This window comes from Sorex araneus, chromosome 10 (assembly GCF_027595985.1).
Source record: "Sorex araneus isolate mSorAra2 chromosome 10, mSorAra2.pri, whole genome shotgun sequence".
Taxonomy (NCBI): domain Eukaryota; kingdom Metazoa; phylum Chordata; class Mammalia; order Eulipotyphla; family Soricidae; genus Sorex; species Sorex araneus.
In genome coordinates, this window is record NC_073311.1 from 30233783 (window position 1) to 30259903 (window position 26121).

A 26121-nucleotide genomic window follows, 5' to 3' on the forward strand; every position below is an offset into this window, starting at 1 on the left:
TGAGCATGGAGTCCTTCTCCTCAAGGGAGAATTTGCAGTAGTTGGATGAACTGGATTACCAATGGAAACAGCAGATTTAAATCAGCTTATTTGTCCTAAAATGCTTGACAGATTTCAAGACTTATTTGGAGGTGAATTCATGAGTGCATAACAACACAAAATAGAAAAAATACTCCTCGTTCAATCAGAAATATTGTCTTAAAGAGCAACATTTTTCCTCCCTTAGTGACAGCATAATCTATGCAATTTGTTGGCATGGGGGTGGGAGGGGGAGTGGAGAGGGGGAAACTGTCCAATGGGGAGTGGAAAAGGGCAAGTGAAAATGTACATACTGTTTAGAATTTTTTTCGAACACTGGTTAAAAACTTCAAGACATAGTGAAATGTGGTCCCTGAAAATAGTATTGATCCCTGGTTAGAAGCTCAAACCCGGGAGCAGAAATGAGTTTAATTCTGGACCAAGAGACTCAAGAAAAATCTTATAAATTCTCTGGATATCACTTTTTTGATTTTTATTTTTGCATTGTGGATCACACCCGGCAATGCACAGGGCTTACTCCTGGCTCAGGCGTTCAGGAATTACTCCTGGCGGTGCTCGGGGGACCATATGGGATGCTGGGAATCGAACCTAGGTCGGCCGCGTGCAATGCAAACGCCCTACCCACTGTACTATCACTCCAGCCCCAGGATATCACTTTTTCTAGCTACAGCATGGGAATTAGAAAGTGAAGTTTGTCCCTTATTATGAGGGAATAATGTACATAATCCAAATATCCTTAGTTTTTTAAAAAGTCTTTTTATAAAATCTTGTTCCCCACCTTATCTCTAGTGTCTAATATATGAAGTTACTCAAAACCTATTTGTTGACTGACTAAAGTACAAGTGAATAAAACAATGAATAAATGAGAAAAAGAATACTCTTTATCAGGGATCCACATTCTTTCTGTGAATGCCCAGGTAGTAAATAATCTAAATTTAGCTTGCCAAGAGTCAAGCAAAAATATGACATGGATATATTTATAAAAGAGCAAGAAAATTTCCACTACAAAATGTAACACCTGAATGTAATTTTTAGCATAGTGTTTGAATATAATTTCCTTTGTCATATGGACCTGCCAGTAAGGTTTATTGTGAGTAAACCTTTGCTTTGCTTGGTTCAAAATCACCACTCTCCATCAAACAAATAGACTGCAAATGTTCATTGATAAAAAGCCAATCCCAGCTGGCTGGCAGTCCATACAAAATGAAGCAAAGACTGAATTTGGCTTTAAAAGGGTGTGGTTTGCAGACATACTCTAAATGTCTGGGTTCAATAAATTTTAGATGATTAGGAAAAAAATCTTATTATATTCAGATGAAATTTAATTATTTTCAAGATTAACATGATATTACATAAACTATTATTTGTAGTCTTAAATTCATGTACATTGTATTTTTAATATTAAATGAAGCTGGATTTCTTTTAATGCTAAAAGGTTACAGTGAGAAAAAGAAAGATAATATTAAGGACAGGAAATAAAAATAGACGACTCATTCAAATAAATTTTTCAATATAACTCCTATTATGATAAAGATATAATCATAAGGAATAACTAATGACAGGAAAAACCAATCAAATCACTGAGCTCCAAGTCTCTACTCACCAGCAGAATATTATTGTACGGCATGGCCAACTAATTTGTTTACTCTAAATGATAAAAGTGCAGTTTTGAATTTATTTAATAGAACAGTCTTAATATAATACTGCCCCAAAGGAAACTGGTTAATCTGTAAATAGGTAAACCCCAATTCCTGGAATCATGGAATGCCATTCAAAACTGTTAGGATTGTTGGCTATGACTTTAGATAAGGAGAATAAACAAAATCTCAATTGGAATTAGTTCAATTAAGCAATTTAATTCAACCCTCAACAAAGTTCTCAAAGGGTACTGTTTCCAAAGTCTGTTCAGAATGGATTCTTTGTTTTGTTAAATCAATGCTTATCTTCAGTTCATATATTTGCATCATTAACAAGGCTCTTTCCAAACTGTCAGTCTTTCCTCTGGGCTAATCTACTCCAAGTTTCCCTCTTTTTAGGCAGTGATAATTCCCTTCAGATAGTCCTATCAGCAAAGGCAGGTTTCCTAGGCTATGGGGTATAACCACATACTGTAAATACAGTTTGAATCATACTTATGAGGTAGAACAGTCTCCACCAATTAGTTCATGCCCTACTGTGAAAATTTCTTGGTGGCATGCAAATTCCCATTAACATCTTTAAACTCTTGTATTGCTCTATTATATAAATACCTTGCCTATATATACTTCTGAAAGTCTTGGAATTGTATTTCATTCATTAGTTTTCTCTTGACTTTTCTGACTGTACTGTAAGAACCCAAATAAAATGCTTTTGTTCGAATGAAGTCAATCTTTTTGTTTCTGTGGGTTTTGCCTCAAATGAATGGGTTCCTTTTTTGTTTTTGTCATTCAAATAGAAAATATTTTGTTTATGTGCCTCTTTAAACTGCCACTTCTGTTTATCTCTGCTTTCAACATAATTCTATACTTGCATTCTTCATTCAAGTTCTTAACAATAACTGTTCTGCATGGCCATATACACTCTTGTTTACATCAGTGAAATCCACAGCCCCGGTACTCAGCTTTTTCCAGTCCAGTTTTTAACCCCAACCTTAAGCCCAGCATTTCTTACAGTTAAAACAAGGAAATCCCAGAATCTCCCACCCAAAAGCTGTCTTTTGAAAGTCAGGGTAATTGTTGATAGTTGATACAAACTTCTGGATGACCTTGATGAAAAATATACTTCTGAAAGTCTTGGAATTGTATTTCATTCATTAGTCATTCTTCCCATATTTCCTTGGGAATAACTGTATTTTTGATTCAAAGTTTTTTTTCCCATTATTTTGTTAAAACAAATGTTTGCTTTTGAAGATCCTGGGATTAATTGATGGATTTTTTGGTGCCAGGGATTGAAGTTAGAGCTTCGACCATGCGAGGCATGTGCTCTACCAGCGAGCCACATCCCCTAAGCCCTAAATCCTTCTTGGATTTTTTTGAAAGATAAAACTGAAGTGAATAATATTAAATATCAGCCAGTTCTGACTTGTCTGCCTGCAAGAAAGGGAACCAGTTTTGGCAAGAACATCCAGCAGTTTTGTATTTTCTTTTAATTAAATTTAGTCAATGATTTGCAAAGAGAACAAAAAACACTGAACTGAAATATTTCATTTCTGGGATAATAGGTGTTTCTGTTTTTCAGGTCTTCAAGATTACAATTCAAAATGGATGATTAACGGTCATGAAATTAGAAAGTGCAATTTCTTTCTTTGTGTAGTTATTATGTTATTGTAGTTTCTTAATAATATTGTTGCTATTTCTTATCTTTCAGAGCCCATTTCAAATTTAAGTGGCTCTCTGTAAATATTAACTTACAACACTCATTAAAGAATGTAAGATATAAATAATGTTCTCTGTTTTGCTACTAAAAGAATGCAAAAAGATCAAGCAAGTTGACCAAACCTTGAAGGATGTCAAAGAGGCAATATATAACAGAGAGTGTCTTTAGATACCTGGGCATGTTTTAGGGACACACTTCATAAAACAATACAGTCCTTGCTTTGACAAGGATGCCTTGCCTGAACTTTGCTTAGCTCCGTACTTCCAATTTCTTACATTCTTTCTTGGAAGCTTCTGTTTGATTTTTGATTATTGGGCCACACATGGCTATGCTCAGGACTTGTTCTGACTATAAGCTCAGAGGTCATTTCTTGTGGTGGTCTAGGAACCCACTGGGGTGCCAGGAATTAAACCAGTGTCAACATCATAAACTTCAACTCTGAAGAGCATTAGGTATTTGAAAGTATCATACCCATCAAATTAATGATTCATCTGAACGGTTAAGGATAAAAATGAAACTAATTCAAAGCATTCTAAACATAACCAGGAATATGACTGCTTCCAAAGATAAAAATATCTAAGCTCTAAGATGAAAAGATAAATGAGACATTAATTTCATAGAATGTGTGAGATAACACTCCTATCCTTCCAGAATTGGCAATGTACACTTAAGACACTGGCTGAAATCAATTGTGTATTTTATAAACATTGGTGCAACTGGCAAGGTGGTCTTGTTTTCTCTTCTCTGATACCATGTGTCATTCTAAAAACTGTTCTGATTTATTGTTTGAAAGAATTTAACACATCACACCACTTTGGCTAGAGTCAAAAGCAGTCACCATTAGCGCTACAGAATTAGACGCTAAAGTTGTTTAAATAGACCATAACCATTTTTTATAGGTGTGCTTAGCACTACTATTACCACCACTACTACTACTACTACTACTACTAACTACTACTACTACTACTACTACTACTACTACTATTGTGGTAGCACTGACAGAGATATATAGGTATGCTCCTTTGGTGGCCCTATAGTACAGACCTTCAGATAGAAATCTGCAGGGTTGCTGGAGTAAATTATCCATTAAGGATTATCAGGGAGAAAAACTGGCTCATTCCCTGTGAGACCACTGAGGGATATTCACAGGGAGTGATTTACTTTGTTTTCTAATCCAACTAATCTAATTACCAGCAATACCGCCCAGCTTGATTGCTTTTGTTTTGTTTCCTTTAATGTGTCTCAATCCTCAGTCTTGCCAAAATTAGAGGTATGAATGCCCAGGGCACAAAGCATTCCTTTATTTCCGCTGTGCTCTCCTATCTATCTCCTGGCTGAGCAATCAATGTCATTCATCACAATAGTTCAGGTCTGGAAGGAATACTCAAAGGGCCATCTGGTCCAGACCCACCAATTTCATAAATGGGAAAACCAAGGCCTAGAAGAATGAGGTAGCTTATCCCAGAACACATTTAAAACAGACACATTAGAAGTTAGGTTTTCCAAGTCCGTCTCTCTCTCTCTCTCTCTCTCTCTCTCTCTCTCTCTCTCTCTCTCTCTCTCTCTCTCTCTCTCTCTCTCTCTCTTTAAATCCAAGAGCTAAAGATTTTTTTTTTTCTAAAGGCTCACCATGACTCATGTGGTCTCATTCTGAACCACACACCCTGGTCCTTCAGATAATTAAGAGATTTAAGGGGGGTGGAATAAATGACTCTTTCTGCTTCATTTCAGTAAGTCCAGAACCAGGCTAATGGAAGTATTATAGCAGGTGTCAATTGCTATTAGTGGGCTTTCTTTATTTTTAATTTAATTTAATTCTAATTTAATTTTTTATAGTTGTTCACAACAATTCATTACATTTAATATTCAAACACCAATTGTGCTACCACTGCACTCTCCATATTTCAAATGTTTATTTGAAATAAACATATTTCAAATGTTTCCATCCTAAATCCCAAACCATGTCCCCCAAAGCAGAGCTGAAATAATTAATTCTATATTGCTTGTTATGAATAATCTGCTAAAAATGGTCCAATAGGGGCTGGCGTGATAGCACAGCGGGTAAGGCATTTGCTTTGCACGCGGCCGACCCAGGTTCGATTCCCAGCATCCCATATGGTCCCCTGAGCACTGGCAGGGGTAATTCCTGAATGCAGAGCCAGGAATGTGTATCACTAGGTGTGACTCAAGAAGAAAAACACTGGGGCTGGAGCGATAGCACAGCGGGTAGGGCGTTTGCCTTGCACGCGGCTGACCCGGGTTCAAATCCCAGCATCCCATATGGTCCCCTGAGCACAGCCAGGGGTGATTCCTGAGTGCATGAGCCAGGAGTGACCCCTGTGCATTGCTGGGTGTGACCCAAAAGGCAAAAAAAAAAAATTAAAATGTCTGTAGTTTAACTGTAAATACCACAATAAAATAATTTAAAAAAAAAAGAAGAAAAACAAAAATGGTCCAATAAAGTTTTCTTAGAGGAAACTGTGTGAAGATTGTTGTATTTCATCCTGGAACTATTAAGCCCTTGACTGGACTTTCTTACTCTCCTGGTTTTTGCTCTTAGCACTAAAAAGTTAACATTCCTTTGGCCAAATTTTCCATGGACAGAGAAGTTTAAAACAGTCTTAGCAAGCCATTCTGAAAATTACTGTGTTCTTCTATGAGCAGCACAGAACTCCAAAATTAAGTCCCTTTGGTATAATTCATATTTTGTAATGAGATATTTTATTTTGGTTCCTAAATCATTTGGTTTCTCGGTGTTGGGTTTAGACACCTAACTTTGCAAACTTATTTTTGCTTGAATTAAAGTGAGGAAGAGCCTCAATCGGATGGTAAGAGTAATTAGCACAAACTACAGAAATACTTTTCTATGACCTTACTTTCAGGGTATACTTGAAAGATACCCTGAGCCATACACCAGAATAGTACGGAAAAAACAGTACATAGAATCAGCATAGGTAGAGGGATGAGCTATAGGCTCAGTGTATAGTTCCACTTCTACTGGCACAATTTCTGACTTCAGACAAACTACTTAATCTATTTAGAACTACATATTTTTTTTTCTCTCTCTCTCTAAAGGGGTTTGTTCAATCTGTGATGGTCAATGAGGATGTCAGCTTCCTACAGTTTTTTTTTTCTTTTTGGGTCACACCCGGCGATGCACAGGGGTTACTCCTGGCTCTGCACTCAGAAATTACCCTTGGCAGTGCTCAGGGGACAATATGGGATGCTGGGATTAGAACCCGGGTTGGCCGTGTGCAAGGCAAACGCCCTACCCGCTGTGCTATCACTCCAGCCCCCAGCTTCCTACAGTTTTAATTATTGCTGAAGATACGGCTAACGTGGGGTGGAGCCATAGTACATCAAGTAGAGCATTTGCCTTGCATATGGCTGACCTGGGTTTGATCCCTGGCAACCCATATGAAGCCACAAGAACCGCCAGGAGTAATTCCTGAGTGCGCCAGGAGTAATCCCTAAGCATCACTGGGTGTGGACCCCTCAAAAAAGGCAAAAAAAGCAAAAAAGAAGATATGACTAGTGTATGAGATGGATATAATGGGGTGAGATGATGGAACACCAGTGACCTTAAAAACCCGGAACTTCACTTAAAGCCTTCAGTCTCAGGAATAATGACAAGGTTCTTAGATATGGAAATGACTCGATACAAGTTAATGAGACAGAAGTCTCAAGGAAAGCATGTTTCTTCAAAATTGTATGATATTCTTAGAATTGAATTTTCATAAAATGTATGACATCTTCAAAAGAAAAAAATAATATGAGGTGCAGCTTTTATATGACAGGTTATAGGCAATAACTTAATTACAAGAAATTTGTGGACTCTATTCAAGTTAAATTTGTGCCTCAAGGAAATTGTAAGTGTTCACATGTGGATGAGCTTTCTCCTTCCTTCCTTCCTTCCTTCTTTTCAACAGATCATTGTTAAGTGCCTATCATCCATTAGGCACTAGAATAAAAGTCAGAGCCAAAATACACAACTCCCACTCTCACAAAGTGTACAGATTAGTAAAACATTATCAATTAAATCATTCTACAAATAAACGCAAAACTGCTCCATTGAGAAGCATTGTGAGAGGAGTTTTAATATTGGCTTCATCAGGGAGGAAAGGGAAGATTTCCTTAAAGTTCTGAAAATCAAGCATTATCTAAATAAAAAGGAATAAGCAGCATTCCAGATACAGAGAAGGTCATGTGCAGAGAAAGAAATGCAGCAGGAAACATAAAGGCTAAAAGGATTTGGAGAGTCCACGGCAAAAATCTTGGAGGCCTTGTATAAGGAGATACATTTCCTGTGTCCTCTATTCTCCAACACATATACATAAAGAACAAAATAATCAGATGTATGTGTTTTAAAAAAAACATGATCTACTCAAGAAGAGTCAACTCCTCAAATTAGAAAACTTGGAATGGATCAGACACATGCAGATAGAAAGGCCCTGAAGAGAAATTGTGTTGTGGGTGCATCACAATTTGCAGAGGCACATTTTGGGAGTAACAGTACACATCCAGTCTGACCTCCTTGCTTTAAAAAATAATAATTGAAAACTGACATGACTGTGAAGACCTATTGGTTAAGATGCTAAATCAGTGGTAGAATCTCTGAGAAGGAGCTAGAGGATGCCATGATCTTATGGTGTCTCCCCAAATATTACAACTTAGTTGCCTAATGATATGTACAAAGAAATAGTTGCACCCTTTAGTCAATGACAAAAAAAAACCCACAATGATCCAACGAGGGAGCAAAGGAAACTGTGTTCCACTGAATGTGATCATCTGAGGCTACATCATTTAGATAGCATCATTGCTTAGAATGCATAATCTGGGTAGAATCATAACAAACATCAATCAAATTGCTTCTGGCAGAGATATCATTTTAATAAATAAATAATGATATGTCCTTATATCACTTAAGGAGAGGGCTATTGTTAAAAACTGTTAGTGATATTAAGACTAAAGAAGTTTTAAAGTTGAAGAGACCCTGAATTTATTGGCTGTACCGTAACTGTAAAAAAAAGTAAAAATTTGTCATTTTTCAGTTATTAAAAATCCAAAATCCAAAATACTTCTTACTAGGTAATTAAAAAAAATGTGTTATCTATAGGAGGATCTATACCTGGGTTTTCTAGATTCTAGAGGCTACTTACATTCCTTGGCTTATAACCTCTTCTTTCATCTTCAAAGTCACATGTAACATTTTCAAATCCCTCTCTTTGCCTCTGACAGTTCTGACTCTTAACAGGATTCATATGATTACACTGATCCCACCTGGATAATTCAGGTTAATTTCTCCCTCCTCATACCCTTAATTACACAGACAGAATCCCTTGTGCCTTGTGAGGTTTTAGATTCACAGCTTGAGACATCTTTGAGGAACCATTATCCTGCCAGCTACACATGATATGTAAATGCAAATCATGATCCTAGATGGAATCTTGTACTAGAGGAAAAGAAATAAAGAATTTAAAAAAAAATTGAAAGACAGCCAATAAATTGAAGTATTTTAGTCATTACTAAATTTATTGAAGCTGGCAACAATACTATGGTTATGTAAGAGAAAATTTTAGGAAACGCACACTGAAATATTTAGGTGTAAACTAAGCAGCCATGATTTATACAACTTATTTAACAGATTTAGAAAAATAACAGACACATACATGCACAGAATACAAGTATTAATAAGGCTAATAAGGTCAGGTCAAATGATAAAAAATAGATGAATCTGTATTAAAGGATCTATGGGTGTTTTGTGAATATTCTTACAACTTTACTGCAAACCTGAAAATATTTCCAAATTAAAAGTTATACATTAATAACTTGATATATAATATACAGTGAAACTCATAATATGTAACTTACTTTCATTAAAAACTGATAGTATTTCATCAGATACAAGGTAGTCATTGTGTATATGATTTTATAAAGGTTAGAATGGTTAAAGAAGTGTAACAAATCAGCAACTCAAACCTTGTCATCTATATAACAGCATTATATAGGTAACTAGTTAAGTGGAAAGAATTGGATGCTTAAGGTTAGAAACCTTAAAGGAAAGCCTAATAGTGGCAGTACCATCGTTTGCTAGAGTTGAAAATAGAATTGTAACTACCCCTTGCTTTAACCGGTTATCTCACCCACCTATTTGTGAGAGAGAAATCTGCAGGGTAAAGAAAACCTTTAGAAAAGCAGCTTTCACTTTTCAGGAGTATTTTGCTGCATTTTAATACCAAAATGAAAAAAAAAAATCTAGTGCATTCTATTCAAGAGCTTACTTCTGCCCAATGCCTCAGGCACAATTTTATTGCTTTGGCCCCAGAGAAGCTTTCTGGTACCCACCCTGACTCCCACTCCACCCTCTATTGTTTCCAGACAAAAGATAAGGCTGCTGGGACTGTGACCAGGGACAAATAATAAGGGGCCTCTCCACTGGGAAACTCCAGTGGTTTTGGCAGAAGCTAACATTTCAAAATGAGGTGAAACAAAGCTTAAGACCCCGGTCTGCCTAGAGCACAGTGCACAGGCTTTGTTTTTATTGCCAACCATGGTAGCCAAGAACAATTTCTCCAGTTGTGCCAGGACAGTGTGCCAAGATTAAAGAGAAAAAAAAAACGTGGACTTTTCTCAATTACAAAGCAAAACTATGTGGCAATGACTTAGTGTTCTTTTTCACAAGTTTGGCTCTTTCTCTCACCAGCCAATACTGACATTTATGACTTAGCACTATCTATGATTATACCAGCACAAAATCATCTGTTTTGTTAGATTCAAAGGAACACCTTTTTTTTTTTTTAAGAGCAGCATATTTATTTATTTATTTTGTCAACTAGATTTGGCCACCTTAAATATAAAACCTTCTTCAAGTGGGATGGATCTTTATTACTTTCTCTTACTATTGTCATTGCTTAGATACACCCACAATCTGTGACCCAGGTTAAGAGCCAGATGATTTAAGGATTTCTTTTTAAGACTGTCACTTTCTAGTTGTATAACCTTGGGCCAAATACTTCTGGGTTGTAAAGTGCAGCATGTGATTTCTATAGAAGGAACTCGGTAGCTAGCCTCCTTCTCGTAAGACTTTCCTGTCACCCAAAGGATAGCTGTATACAATGATTTTGAAAATGGGAAAGTGTTATTAAAAGGGCAAACATAATTTCCTGGTTTTTGCTAAATTTAAGGAACAAGCACACATCCGTTAGCCTATGATCAAAAAGCCTTAGGCTGGTTTGCTAATTTTTTCAGAACAAATACTTGCTGATGAGGTGATTGATCATATTAATCACTTTTCAAGTTGCTGTATGTGTTTGATTATTTTTATATAAATGAACATAAATATGTGTGTCTGTGTATATGTATATATATATATGTAAGCCTGGCAAGCTACCGAGAGTATCTCGCCCACACGGCAGAGCCTGGCAGGCTCCCCATGGCATATTCAATATGCCAAAAACAGTAACAAGTTTCACAATGGAGATGTTACTGGTGCTTGCTTGAGCAAATCAATGAGCAACGGGATGACAGTGATACAGTGATATGTATATATATATATATATATATATATGTATATATATATATATGTTAGGGGGCACACATTATGGTGTTCAGGGATCGCTCCTGGCAATAACTGGGGACAGTATGCTATATAGGATGCCAAAGACTGACCCCAAATCAGACACATTCAAGGCAAGCACCTTACTTGCTGTACCATCTCTCCAGCCCTCAGCTATAGTTTTACATTCCTATTTTCTCTCCTAAACTTCTAGAGGGTAGACAGTGACCCAAACTTGAGGATAATTAATTCAACATGAATATACATGTTCTAAGGAATTTTAAAGAACTTTAGAGAGCTCATACTAAAGTGCTTTGTAATGAATAAAAGAAATACACCTGTACCATTTTCTTGAAATGATGATAACCCTTATATCTTTATACATAATGTTTATATCATGTAAAGATGCTTTTTTTACTTTTTGCCTTTTGGGTCACATCTGGCAATGCACAGAGGTTACTCCTGGTTCTGCACTCAGGAATTACTCCTGGAGGAGCTCAGGGGACCTATGGGATGCGGGGAATAGGACCCAGGTCAGCCATATGCAAGGCAAACACCCTAACTGCTGTGCTATTGCTCCAGCCCCTCATCTAAAGACATTTTAAAGTACAGTAATTTGTTGGTATTCCTAATAAACTTTATTTGGAAAATATTACAATTTGTTAATTCACAGAAATTACTGAAAGTTTAAAAATATGCACAAGGTAGATGTGAAATAACTATTTAGTAAATTATGGAATGATGTGGGTTTGCAGGGCAGAGACTACTTCAAATGGCTTTAATTCAAGCAGCATGAAACACTTTATAGGCCTAAAATAATCATTACTACCATTTTATGCCAAAGACATATTATACAATACAAGTAAGTCACAAAGTGGTATATAAAATACAATGGTTACAAAAAATACAAAGATAAAAAATCTTTATAATCTTATGTACATACGCATAATTTGCAGTAAAAGTATAAGATATCACAGAGGGCCACCAATATAGCCAAATATTTTTATAAGATCTTAAGAAGCAATATACTGCTAAGAAATTCAGAAATGAATCACTTTGTGTTCCCAAACTAAATAAAAGGAAATGTGTATCACAATTTCAGATATAAAAAATAAATGCATACTTTTGTATTGAAATGGAGCAATAGCACAGCACTAAGGGCATTTGCCTTGCATTCAGCAGACCAAGGTTTGATTCTTCTGTCCTTCTCAGAGGGCCCAGCAAGCTACCGAGAATATCCTGCCAGCACAGCAGAGCCCGGCAAGCTACCCGTGGCGTATTTGATATGCCAAAAACAGTAATAACAAGTCTCACAATGGAGACATTACTGTGCCTCAAGCAAATCGATGAACAATGGGGCAACAGTGCTACAGTGCTACTTTTGTATTAAGACTTTTTTGGGGGATAAAGTAAAAGGAAACTTGTGGTTAGCTCTAGAGATGACCTTATGATGTTGAGGAATACTAAGACACATACACTGAAATGCTCACCAATAATTAAAAGTTAGCAGTATACTCAAAATAAATAGACAGAGTTCAATTCTCAAAGATATTCTCTTTATAAATTGATAATTTCACATCCAAGTAGAATAATATCATTTCTTTTGTAAACTATTATAATGAGGTCAAAAAAATATACATACCAAAACCTCCATCCCGGGGACATATTTGAGAGTTATCATGTAGTCTTTCGGAAGATTTGCAACCTGTGGAGACCAAAATAAATAAATAAATAAATAAGTGAAAAAAAAAAAACTCATATATTTAGGAAAGTGCATACACATAAAATAATCATATTGTTTTTAGTGATTTAGAAAAAGCATATAACCTGTTGTTTTTTAATTGTCACTGAATTTCAATACATACATAGAGATTTATCCTTCTTGATTTCTTTTGTAATCCAAAGCCTTCTCTAAAAATAAAGTATATGAGCATACACGTTATGGATTCCAAATTCAGTTATGAGTGGCTACGTATAATCTACTTAGTTTTAGAAAGACAATCTGAATTTCAATTTTCTTCTGTGGTCACGGAATTCCTTTCTCGGACTATCTTCCTACCTGTTCCTCTTGAGAATAAGTGATATGAAGCACTCTTCTTATTAATAGTTCTTAAAGTCTTAATATCACTAGGGAACCACCATCTGAAATGCCACAACAGACCTACTAAAACTTCTTAACAAATCCTAGAGGTAATTCCAATGCATGTTCATATTTGGGGACTTAATGTTGAATGTTGGTTCTGGAGGGGGGTAAAGGATGTAGTGAAATATCAAAAGGACAACTCTGGATTTGGAATAAAAATGTTTTCTCACATGAATAGATTATATTTGGTTTCTTACTATTACTTAGTACAATTAATTAAGACTGAACCTTATTATTTTTTTTTGGTAGTGGTGGTAGGGGACAGTGATCACTCCTGGTAGTGCTGTGGGGGTCATATGTGGTGCTAGAGATTGAACTCAGGTCAACTGCATTCAAGGCAATGCTTTACATGATGTACAACCTCTTCTGGCCCAAGTCTAAATATCTGAAATACCTGAGATGTTTGTTTCACTTCTTAAAGCATAAAAAAACTCTAATGTTTTCATCAGTTATTGTGACATAAGTTGAATATTGTGACTGATTTGGAAATAGGATTGTGAAACAACTCTAAATTCTGTATATTGTTCTCCTGTCTATGAAAAATTAAAAATACCCATCCCAGTTATTTAGTATATAAGTGAATGTGTCCAATTCATTGTAAGTACTCATTCTATACTCTACTAAGAGCTATAATAACGACTGATTTCCAGACCTTTTAAGTTATAGAATTCTAAGTTCATCTCTTTTCCAACATGTAGCACCAGCCATTATTCTACCCTTCTAGTGTAGCACTGTATAACACTGTCGTCCGGTTGTTCATCGATTTGCTTGAGTGGGCACCAGTAACGTCTCCATTGTGAGACTTGTTGTTACTGTTTTTGGCATATCGAATATGCCACGGGTAGCTTGCTAGTATTGTTAAAAATTCTACCTGAGTAATACAGCCTAGGATTGTTTTAGTCCATTAGCTCTTAAAATAAAACACTATGTGAACATGTGGTTTTATACTGTTTTATCTTTAGTGGGTCCACCAATCTTTTGCAGATTTATTTTCCTCTTCATGCTATCTTTAAATCCTTCCTATTTTCCATAGTAAGCTGAGGTCTTGTGCTTGTTTGCTGCATTACGTCATCCCTGATGACACATAAATTTTCCATTATACAACCCATACATTTACTTTTAGCCTTGGAAATACGTTCTAGAGTCTAGGAGCAAGTGGGGGAAAGAATCCATATAAAAGACATTAAGTGATCAGAGAGGAGCAAAGTAGTAACCTCTTGCATTGTGCTTACTGCTATTCTACTTCACCCACATACAAAATACTAGGCATTGCACCCAAAATTTACTGTATTTACTATGTGCCAAGTGCTATGCTCATAAAAGTCCTAATCTGTATAACCAGTCTGACAACAGAGCCATCCACGCTCTTAACTCTGCTACACATGTCCATTAACTCTCCAGACTCTTATTTTACATGTTTCTCACTTGTGAGGTTCATCATGATCCCACATTAAACCATGCCCAATAAGATAGAATTCTTCCTTACCAATGAAAGTATCTGGGATACACATTAGGTAGCATTTAAAAAAATTTAATTTAAGGATCACTCTCTCTCTCTCACTCTGAACACCTTTCTTCCTCAATAACTTCCCAGAATGTTCCAAGTTTTGTCTTTTGGTTCTTTATCCCTTTCTTTGAGAAGCAATGACCTGACCATTGTACATAAGCCCTGGTGGACATTGCTGACACCTTTGCAGGTATAAAACTTAGTATCTGTGGGCTCTAGAGCTAAGAAGTATGGTGCTTGCCTTGCATTCAGCCAACTCCGGTTGTGGAATCTTGATACCACACATGTTCACCTGAACATGACCAAGGTTCACTGCTGAGCACAATCAGGAACAGCGCCTGAACTCTTCTGGCTCAAGACCCCCCACACCACCCTATGCCCCAAACAACAACCAAAAAAATTAAGCAATTTAACATCTAAGACAGACTGACAACTATCTAGTTTGTTATGAGCGAACTAATAAAGTATTTGTTGTTATTATTATTATTATTATTATTGCTTTTTGAGTCATACCCGGCAATGCACAAGGGTTACTCCTGGCTCTGCACTCAGGAATTACCCCTGGTGGTGCTCAGGGGACCATATGAGATGCTGGGATTCGAACCCGGGTCAGCCGCATGCAAGGCAAACGCCCTACCTGCTGTGCTACCGCTTCAGCCCCTAAGGTATTATTTTTAATTATTTTTTATGTTGGGGATCAAACCCAGGGCCTTAAAGTGCTCTACATTTCATAAACTTTCATAATGTCTGCCACAACCTTATGTTTATTTTGTAAACGAAGACAAAAAAGCTCAAAGATGACCTTGACTTCACAAACTTCAGAAGCCCTTCCTGGGTGGAAGTTAAGATGTAAATTGTGACTAATCTCAACACAGTTATCTACAAACCAATATCCCCTTTATTGTTTTTATATTGTTTTTAATTATTTGTATTTACATGCAATGTTGCTCAGGGCTGACTTCTGGCACTGCACTCAGGAGTCACTCCTGGGAGGGCTCAGGAGACCCTAAGGGATGCCAGATAACAAACTATGGTCAGCAGCTTGCAAGGCAAACCCCCTAGTCACTGTACAACGGCACTGGCCCCCATTATTGGTTTCTTAGCTTGCATTTGTCCCTTTCCAATTAGGAAGTCAAGACATGGAATATTATGGTCACCTCTCTGATGTATAGTGGTCACCGTGCAAAGGTTGACTGAGGAGAGGAAGTCTTTGTCCTGGAACTGGAATATGTTCCTCAAGGGCAAGTTAGTCTGATGGAGTAATCAGTTTAGGTTACAGGAATAGATTGTTCAGATTACATCCCGTCTCTGCCAAACACTAACCCAAGAGATCTTAAGTACCATATATATAGTCTCAGGGATTGAACCAAGGTCCACTGCAAGCAAAACAAATTCATTACCTGCTGCACAATCTCTCTAATCCCAGGTGATAAAAATTTTGAAAGTAGATCAATATTAGTAAAAGTAGAAATTAGTTCCCTCACACACCCCCGCACCCCCAAAAAAGAAGTGTTTTACCAGAAGCCAATGTATTCCAACAAATGTTTGGTTTGGAGTATGAAAATTTGGATATAATGCCTGAAAAATGTATAAAGCTAAAAAGCAAGTTATCTGATAATGGACTAACTTTATTGATGGGTTCCATTTGCTCTTTGTTGTAGATTAAAGATTGACCATATTCAGTGACACTAGAAAGAATGAATAAAGGAACAGCTCTTTTTTTTTTTCTTTTTGGGTCATACCCGATGATGCACAGGGGTTATTCCTGGCTCTGCACTCAGGAATTACACCTGGCAGTGCTCAGGGGACCGTATGGGATGCTGGGAATCAAACCCGGGTTGGCCAAGTGCAAGGCAAACGCCCTACCCACTGTGCTATGGCTCCAGCTCAAATAAAGGAACAGCTTGAAGAAATGGTGAAGAAAGGCTTTTGCAAGCCAAACAGGCTCTGGCTACAAACCATATCCTATAGGAATTTGGACTGAGGAGAAAAAGAACTCTGAATATGAAATCCTGTTCCTCTAAGCCATTGATCTAAAACTAGGATCACATCAATGCCACTAATATCTCTAAATCTTAGGAGATCAGAGGTTGCTTGGACATCCTTGGTCAGCATTTGTCTGCTCTTTCTCTTAAGTTCTAGATATGAAAGGAAAGTAAAAATCACAATGTAGTAGTGATTCATGAGTCCCTTACACTGGTTCATAAGAGGTTGCATATTTGCGAACCCTTCTGGGAAATGTTTACAAATAGTCCACCATTTTCAGAATCTTATAATATTCAGAGAAGTTTAAGAATCATTGTTATATGGTAATAAATAACCATAAGTATCTGTATTCAAATATCATGATTGACATTTGTGTAACTGCTTAGTGTAAGGGTGGCATTCAATATTTAGAAGGAACACAGAAAACACTTTTTGATTTCGTCCAAGTTGCTTCCTGGTAAGAACGATGATACTAAACAGGTCAGTTATATTAGTCTTCCCTAAGACCTTGCTAGGTTATCTTCTGTCAGTGAAGAGTACCGACATAATGTTATATGACTCTGGTCTCTTTCAAAATAGAATAAATTTAAAACATTTTCCTATTTCATAGACAACCTTATGATGAAGATCCCAACTAATGCTACTAACTGAAATTCTACAGCATTATTAGTTTGTTACTAATCCCTAGGAAATAACATTCAAGAGTTCATCAACATTACTCTTAAATTGCAATTGATATTTACATTTTACATGAAGAGTACATAAATTACGCAGTAGATTCTTTTCATTTTTTTTTCTTTTTGGGTTACATTCGGCGATGCAAAGGGGTTACTCCTGCTTTTTCACTCTGGAATTACTCCTGGCAGTGCTGAAGAGGCCGTATGGAATTCTGGGAATCAAATCGAGTCAGCCGTGTGCAAGGCAAACGCCCTAGCTGCTGTACTATCGCTCTAGCCCCTATGAGAGATTCTCATACTCTAAAGAGAGGTAGACGTTCAAACTCATTTAGCTTCTGTTGCTAGGCTAAGATGATCTTTTTAGCACTAGATCCTAATTTCCTAACAAAAATGAAAATAACTGCCTCCTTGTAGGGGTTATGATGATTAAAGGAGAATTCAAACAAAGTGCATTGCATGGCATATGGATATTCACACAATGACCCAAAGTCAAGGAGTACATGTGATACTCCAGATATATACCAGAAGGGAAGAACAACTTTTTCTTTATATGATTTATGTGCTTGACAACATAGCAAATCATCTATCTGTCAATTTTTATAAATACTATTGTTAAATATATTAACTGTCTGTCCTTCTAATACTGAAAGTTCAGCGTTTAAGTTCACGCAGAGAATAAAAACATCTGGACTGTCATGTCTGGACTAGAAATTAAAATGCTAAATATTGGAAACAAAAATTACAACTAGAGAGCTCAAGTGGCTGTGCACATACTTTGAATTCAGGTGTCCTAGACTTGATTTCCACCCCCGACAGCCTAGTCTCCTGAGTGCTGCCAGGAGTGACCCCAGCATCCTCCAGCACAGAGCTGAAGGTAGTGAACACCAAAACTGTTGGTGCTGGAGAGAGAACTTAACAGGTAGAGTGCATGCTTTGCATCCAACAAGCCCAGTTAAATCCCCAACACTGTCTGGTCTCTAGAGTTGAGCCCTGAGAGAGCCCACCTCCGACCTCAGGGCAGAACTGGAAGTGGCCCCAAGTCACCTCCAAATAAGTCAATATCAAACAAACAATAATAAAGTTGTTAAAAAATACTCCAAATAGTGCTGGAGCAATAGTACAGTGGGTAGGGCACTTGCCTTGAACTTGGTCCACGTGGGTTAAATCCCCAGCACCATATATGATGCCTATAGTCCACCAGGAATGATCCCTGAGTATAGAACCAGGAGCAAATTCTGAGCACTACCGGATGTGGTGAAAAACAACCCAAAACACACAAAAAAGAATACTCCAACTATCAAATTATTGTTCATCCAAGAAGAGAAAAATAAGTAGTATCTATGCTTCAAAAGAAAATAGTGGTGGAGAATGGACACTGGTGGAGGGATGGGTACTTGAGCATTGTATGACTGAAACACAAGCACGAAAGTTTGTAAATCTGTAACTGTACCTCATGGTGATTTACTAATAAAAAATTTTAAAAAGATGCATTTAGAAATGCAGAGATATCTAAAAATGGAATGACTTAGAGGCTCCAAAATTTCATTTTGATATCATAGTGAATCATCAAAACCACAGTGTTTATGATTTTTTTTAAAAAAAGACAAAATTTACACAAAAGCATCTGACTAAAGTATGAAAAATTGTCGTTGGAAATATGTTGTATAATCTCTCACCATGATAAACTCTAAGAGTTGTGTAACAGCACTCATAGCCTACTTAAAATATGAGTCTACCACAAAACCAAAAATCTTGTTTTAGCTTTAATTCTATTCTACTGATTTGCAGACTGAATTTGAAAAAACAGAGCAATTTTACTCTTGCAACACTATGCTGGTTGGCGACCTGCCTTAAGCATTTTGAGGGAAAAAAATTACAAGTGGATATTTAAAGATTAAAAGAGATTGTTAAAAGCCACAAAGTCACATTTAATTGATTCCTCAAATGAAGGAAAAGCATGGCAAATGAAGAGTAAAATAGGGCACAAAAGGAGGAACTGATTTGCATGGCTTCAATATGTGGATTCTTCTTTATATTAACACACTCATGAAAAGGCGCAGCCTCGCTGTCCTCTGAATACTAGTTTTTAAAGTTTAATTCACCCTCTCCTCAGCTACTAGATCCTTTCTTTAGGTAGGTAAGGCTTACTATTTAAAACAAGTCTTGCAACATTTTTTAGAAACAAAGCAGAATGTTCTGGAAATAGATGAACCATTATGCTGAGCAAACACGCCAGAATGATTTCAAATGAAAACCATGGGGACGAGATGGCAGTACAAAGTGTGCAAGGAGATTTTTTTTTTTTAATGACAGCACAGTTATAAATCATTTGCCTTCATGACATGAGAATCACACTCAAGCAAACAAACTTTGGGTTTGTGGACATAGTTCACATTACCCCCTAATGCAAGTACGACATAGCGAGAAACTGCAAAGAAATGATGGAAGAAATGACTGTGGGGACAAGGCAAATACGCAGTGTCAACCAACTTTCTTTCTCTCAAATAAACTGTATCAAGATCACTCCTGCAAAGCAAATTCCTCTTGTTCTATAGACACTCCTTTAGTCCAGGCATTTCTGAATTTTTGAAAAGGAGTAGCTTGAAGAAATATCAATATAGAATTAGAGAGAGAGAGAGAAAGAGACTTAAGAGCTAAAAAAGAGCCTTCAAATGTATCTAATTTAGTAGCTCTTATCATATTTTGGTGGGGAGGGGTGGGAGTCACAGACTTTTCTGGGAAGCAGATGAGCTGTAGACCTTCTCAGAAATGCACATACGACACACATAAACACAATTTGGAGTTCCATTTAGAAAGGTTTGAAGTTTGTGAATCCTAGATTCAGAACTATTGATCATGTCCTTGGTCCTCATTTTTAAAACCAGAAACTGAATCCCAGGAAGGTTCAGGGATTATTTATCCAAGGTCACACAGCCTGCTTCTAGCAGCACTAATCTTCAAACAACCCTCACTATATGTATTCCTGACTTGAATTGGGCTGCTTTTTCCCACATTGATATAATCAAGTCACTCATGTTTGAATTTGTGAAATGAATATTAGGGTAAGAAGAAAAATATTTAGCTTCATTTTCAATAAGTAAAAATATAATAAGCACTAAGGATTAAGAGGTTCTACTACCTCTGGGCAGTTTCTAAAACCCCCTCTATAGACTGAGAATTAGTATTTCTGCAAAAGGCCACTGATAGATATACTCTTAAGAAACAACCTGAGAGACTGTGATTGGATAACATTCAAATAATGAGCCACGAATGTTGTTTAAAAGCAATATCTTTCAAACATTTTTTTCCCCTAACCTTTATTCTGCTTTCAAGCCAAATCTTCTTTGGAAACCCAGATACATAAACAAAAGTCAAACAGCTGGTTGGACTTTAGTAGCTAGTTTGAGAAAAATTCAGAGTTCTAGGAGATAAGGAGCTGGGCTTCACTGTTCTTAGGACTTAAATTCCTTATTTATAAAATAGTTTGTCTAGATTGTCTCTGAATTCCCTTTCAGCTCCAGAATATTTTAACAGGCACTTACTTTGTTCTTGACGCTGTTCCATTAATTTACTTAATTCTTATAATCACATTATGAAATGAGGTACTATTAGTCAATAGGCTGATAAAGGAACTTTGGCACAAAGAAGTTATGAAGACAGTAAATTGTAAATACGTTCATATATATATCTACCAATATATAGAGAGAGATGCACATTCATACATATATTTTTCATCTGTGACACAAATTAAAAAGAACTTAATATTTAGAAAGGGAATGAATTATCCAAGGTCAAAGAGCTGGATTTAAATTCAGCTCTGAAGATCCTCAAATCCATTCTTTTTACCAAACTGGCAACCCAGGCTGGGTTTCGTGTTATACCATGAAATCTTTAAATGGCACTCATTCGTGTGTTGCTATTATGGTGTTAGTGATACACAAGTATTAATTTACACAGATGGTTTGTCTCTGAAACTAGAAACACACCCACATCAGGGATTATTTTCTAATTTTCTACTTCCTACTCTGAAAAACAATCTGAGAACTATGCAGGACTCCGTTCAGTTAGAAGTGATTGTCTGGGTAATTGGAAAAAAAAAAAAACTTTTACAGTAATCCACAAAATACATACTAATTTTATTAAATCAACTATTGAGATTTCAAAGTTCCTCCGGGTCAGTTGCTGGAAGAGGGGAAAAAAATTAAACTGCTTCAATGATTTCACATTTGCCCTTGGGGTGAAGAATTATAGTTTGATGTCAATATTAATAAGTATCCCTTTCCAGGAACTTCTTTCACATTAATGCTTCTGGCCATCTCTCATATCAATTGACAGGTAAAAAATGGAAAATAAGCAGATGGTTAGAGATAACGGAAAATCCTTATAAGATTTAGTTCTACCCCTTCAACAGAGTAGTCTGACGGTCCACGGGAAGTTGTGCTCACTGAGTAGCATTTCTCAAGCATCAGATAGAGCTTGCTAGTAATTTTTTCTTCAATAGCATGTTATTTGGATATGTTTTACAAGTGTTATGTTCTTTCAGTGAAGATGATTTGCCTCGTCATACTGAGACATACTAAGACATACTCTGTCTAACTCCTCTTCCCTGGTCCCTCAGCCCTAACATTAAAATTCTAATGTTTATGTCGCAAAGAATCTAACAGAAAAACCACCTAAAAACCAGGAAATGTGTATTATGAGTCAAGGAGATGAACAAAACCCATCCTCTTCAACATGCTATTATCTCTACAAATATACATTATTTTTCATTTTATTTATAGACAGTCTTCATTTCTTTCCTATTATCATGTCACCTCCATTCTCTAACCAATACTCAGCTGACTCCATGTCACTTACACGGATGCTTCTCAAACTGATCCTGAGATCAAGGCTGTTGCTGTCAATGAGCCTGTCAGTGTCTCCAAGATTATGCGAAATGGTCAGAAAATACTCCGATGGTGCATTCGCCCTTCCCCTCTCTGTGGCATGCACTGCTAAGGGAAACTGCATGGAACTGGCTGTGAGCGCAGGGACCAGTGTAAACAGCTTTTGCTGAGGGAGGAGTTTCAACCTGGCCAATGCAGGTGCTGAGTCTGTTCAATAACAAATGACTCCCCCAACTGCGTCAAAAAATATCCAACAGCTTTCGGAAGGGGCAGTACAACCATCTCCTAACTTTGTCTTAGGCCCCTTAGAAAAGAGTCCGGGAGCATGGGGGGTGGGAGATGAGACATGCTGAGGAACCCCCTAGGAAGACCATGGGTAATAAACCCAGAAAGCATTCCAGCCGTCACCATACTTATGCGCTCTGGGTCAGTCTCACCAGCAAATTCACCGGTAACTCACATGCCTCTCTACTTGGTGTCTAGAAATAGAATATAGAGGAATACCAACAATTTCCTTTTTGAAAAATAGACTTAAAACACTGATTGAGGACATGATAAAGTAAAAATCATTTTATCAAAAAGTACAACAGAGCATTGGGAATATAGTTTAGGGGTGAGGGTTACATGCTTGATATGCAGGAGGCCCTGAATCCCATCATCTTTCCCTACCTCACCCAGCACTGCTGGGGTGACCTTGGAAACACTGGGTCTCAGCACTGAACATTCCAGACCAATCAGCTAAGAATTACAGGAGTGGCCCAGGAGCACCAGAGAGACGCTTGGGTGGTTCATGACTTACCAATTTTTTAAAAATTTTTAAAAATTGAATCATTGTGAGATAGACCATTACAAAGCTGTTCATGGTTGAATTTCAGTCATACAGTTTCCGATACTTATCCCTCCTCCAGAGTATACTTCCCAGTACCAGGGTCCCCAGGTTCTCTCCCACCATCCCTCTCACCCACCCACCCCTGCCTCTGCCTCTATTGCAGGTTCTCTGTCTCTGTCTCTGTCTCTCTCTCTTTTTCTGTCTGTGTGTCTGTGTGTCTGTGCATGTGTCTGTCTGACTGTCTGTCTGTCTGTCTGTCTGTCTGTCTGTCTCTGTCTCTCTCTCTCTGTCTCTCTCTCCCCTCCCCCCCTCCCCTTTGGAGCATTGTGGACTTACCAATTTTTTTTTTTTTTGGGGATCAAAGCTTTTTATTCACCGGGGGCGTGTGGAGCGGGGGGGGGAGGGGGTGTCTTCTGGGGAGGGGCGGAAACCGACGTCCTCGGCCGGCGGGATCTCCGCAGAGCCGCAGAAAGCGGACTTACCAATTTTTTGACGTCTTTCACATCATCAGTCACGAGGTTCTCGCAGATCCCTTTAGTTTTGACAAGAAGATTAAATAGGAGCAGTTGAAGATAAATGCAAGTGATAATCCAAGTCTAAATGAAAACAGAAAATTGTTCATCAGTTCCAATCTGTAATCAAACAATTCACACCCTCAGCCTTAGTATGGAAATGGCGATCGACCATTACTGTGTTCAAGTTTCTTACTTGCCAAAACCTAAGCAAGAGATAAGCATTCAAACTATGCTGATCCAAATTTTTTGTTGTTGTTTTTCTATTTTAACTCTCAATTCAACTGTAGTTCTGATTTTTCACTTCAATGACATTATTGTTAATTCTGGTCAAAAGCTGTCTACAGTCAATTTCCTAAGGGTAATTTTGAGTGAACTTGTAGCAACACGTAGAGGATTTATCACGGAGACTGTTTTCTAAAACCTAGAAAATGCGTAAAAGTCATACCTCAAGGCACAAAAAGAAAGTTTCTCTACCTTAACCGTGGACTCTCTGCAAGTGGCAGCATAACCCTCAGCAATGCTTTAACCCACGGCCCCTCAGAGTATCCCACCAAGTGAAGAGGAAAGGAGGCTCTAAGATCCAAGAGAGAATGTAAACTAATTTGTGAAACATCAAAAGAATCAATACTTTGAGTCAGAGCTTTTTAGCCATTTAATAAGGAAAGCTATTTCCTTCGCCAAAGGGAAGACATTCCTTTCTGAACCCTAGCAGAAGTCATGCCATATATCCATGCACACACACACACACACACACACACACACACACACACACACACACACAACACACACACACACAGAGGCAAACAACCCTTTCTTCAAATATGACACAATAAATCATCCATTAATTACTTTTACACATGACTGATTTTTATTATGTTGTACTTTAGATTTTAAAGAAATGTCTGAGTTTTTGTTGTTGTTTTTGTTCTTTTTTATAAGTGTTAACTAGAGAACTTCATATAAAAAAAAATTCCCAGCTGCTTAGACAGTTTGAAGGGTTTGTGGGCATACTTATAGGACAGAAGCCTGGGTTTTATTCCTGGGGCTAGCAAGTTCCCAGAGGACCCCTGAGCAGTACACAGGAAATAGCCCCAAGCACAAATGTAGCACAAATATGAAAAAAAACTTCAAAGTAACAAAACCCAAATCCTTCAATACACATTTATTGGATGCAAAAATAGTCTAATGCTTACAATTCAATATCGATTGACTGAGCACATTTTCTGAGACAGGGACTGAGCCAATCACTAAAGAAACAAAGATGATGAAGTTGCCCTTGAAACTCAGGAGCCGACCACCCATCAATAACAACCAGACCCTTGATGAATGCTTTGGGAACATAAAGGAGGAAGCAATATATTGATGAAACTTAGACACAGAAATTGTGGCAGGAAGAGAGTGTGCCAAGGAAAAAACAGAGAGAAAATGTGACTTCAGCTGGATTTTGGAGGACAGGAAAGAGTTGGCTGGAGCAAAACAGCAACAAACATTTCAGGAAAAATAAACATCAGGAGCAAAGTTGTAGGGATGTGAAGATAATCTTCACAAATGTCAAGTGGGTGAGATTTCTTTTATGGACTAACATTTGTGGATACTACAGTAAATATCTTCTGCACGACTAGAAAGCCATCTTATTTCTGTACATAGCCATGTACTGAAAACACTGTCTTAAGTGCTAGAACAACAGTGCAGTGGGTAAGGCCTTGTATTGTGGCCTACCTGGGTTCAATCTCTGGCATACCAAATGGTCTCCTGAGCCCGCCAGAGCCAGAAGTAAGCCCTGAACACTGCCTTGCATGCACCCACCTCCCAAAAATTGTATTATTATTTTCTGTTGGCTGTTTGTTTCTATTTGGGGGCTATACAAATGTGCTCAGACTTACTCCTGGCTCTGTACTCAGTGGTCACTCCTGGAGGTGCCCAGAGAACCATATGGGATGCTGGGGATTGAACCTGGGTTGGCTATGTACAAGGTGAGTACCCTCCCCACTGTAGTATTGCTTGAGGCCCTGAATTATTATTTTTAATTCATATTTGGAAGTTAAATTGATATTAAATGGTATCAAATGATAATTATCATTTGCTGCAATTTGTTAAGGTTACACTGCAACCCACAGAGATATAGCATGTTTAAAATTAAACCCCTTTAAACTGTTTTTCTATTGTCATCTTTTAACTGTGATCCTGCTTAATTTTATTTAGAGTACTTCTAACACAGTGGAGTTGGATTCTTCACAGTACCAAAATAAAGTACATAAATACTTAGTATTTTGAGGACTCTAATTTTGAACAACCCCAGCATATAAAACATCCACTAATACAAGTTTTCCTTCAGGTATAAAAAATATGATTTGTTAAACCCAAACTTCCTTTCACATAATAATTACAAAGACATAAGCCCTCTTGAAATAAATTTCTCCATTGGTTTGACTCAGGAAGTTTCCTTAATTCTTTTGTAAGCAGACAATCTCATTAACAAGCATTTTTACATTCTAGGATTTACGAAATATTGTGGAAGGAGTTCTGTGACTTTTCTTAATAATATCTTATGTATACTAATGAAGAAACATTAAACAAATATTTGTTCACTCGTGTGTCAACAAAACTTTATTGAGCTGTACCTGAAGCAA

General features: G+C 37.3%; 1 protein-coding gene across 2 annotated transcripts in view; it reads right to left on the bottom strand.

Moving 5' to 3' along the window:
- Window positions 1-26121, bottom strand: part of KITLG (KIT ligand) — an 86712-nt gene that overhangs the window by 24952 nt on the left and 35639 nt on the right. For both annotated transcript variants that reach the window (XM_004602724.2, XM_004602721.2), the window contains exons 2-3: window positions 23459-23572; window positions 12591-12653 (exon numbers count right to left, since the gene is read on the bottom strand). In XM_004602724.2, the coding sequence (XP_004602781.1) occupies window positions 12591-12653; window positions 23459-23572 (177 nt within the window). The remainder of the gene's footprint in view (window positions 1-12590; window positions 12654-23458; window positions 23573-26121) is intronic.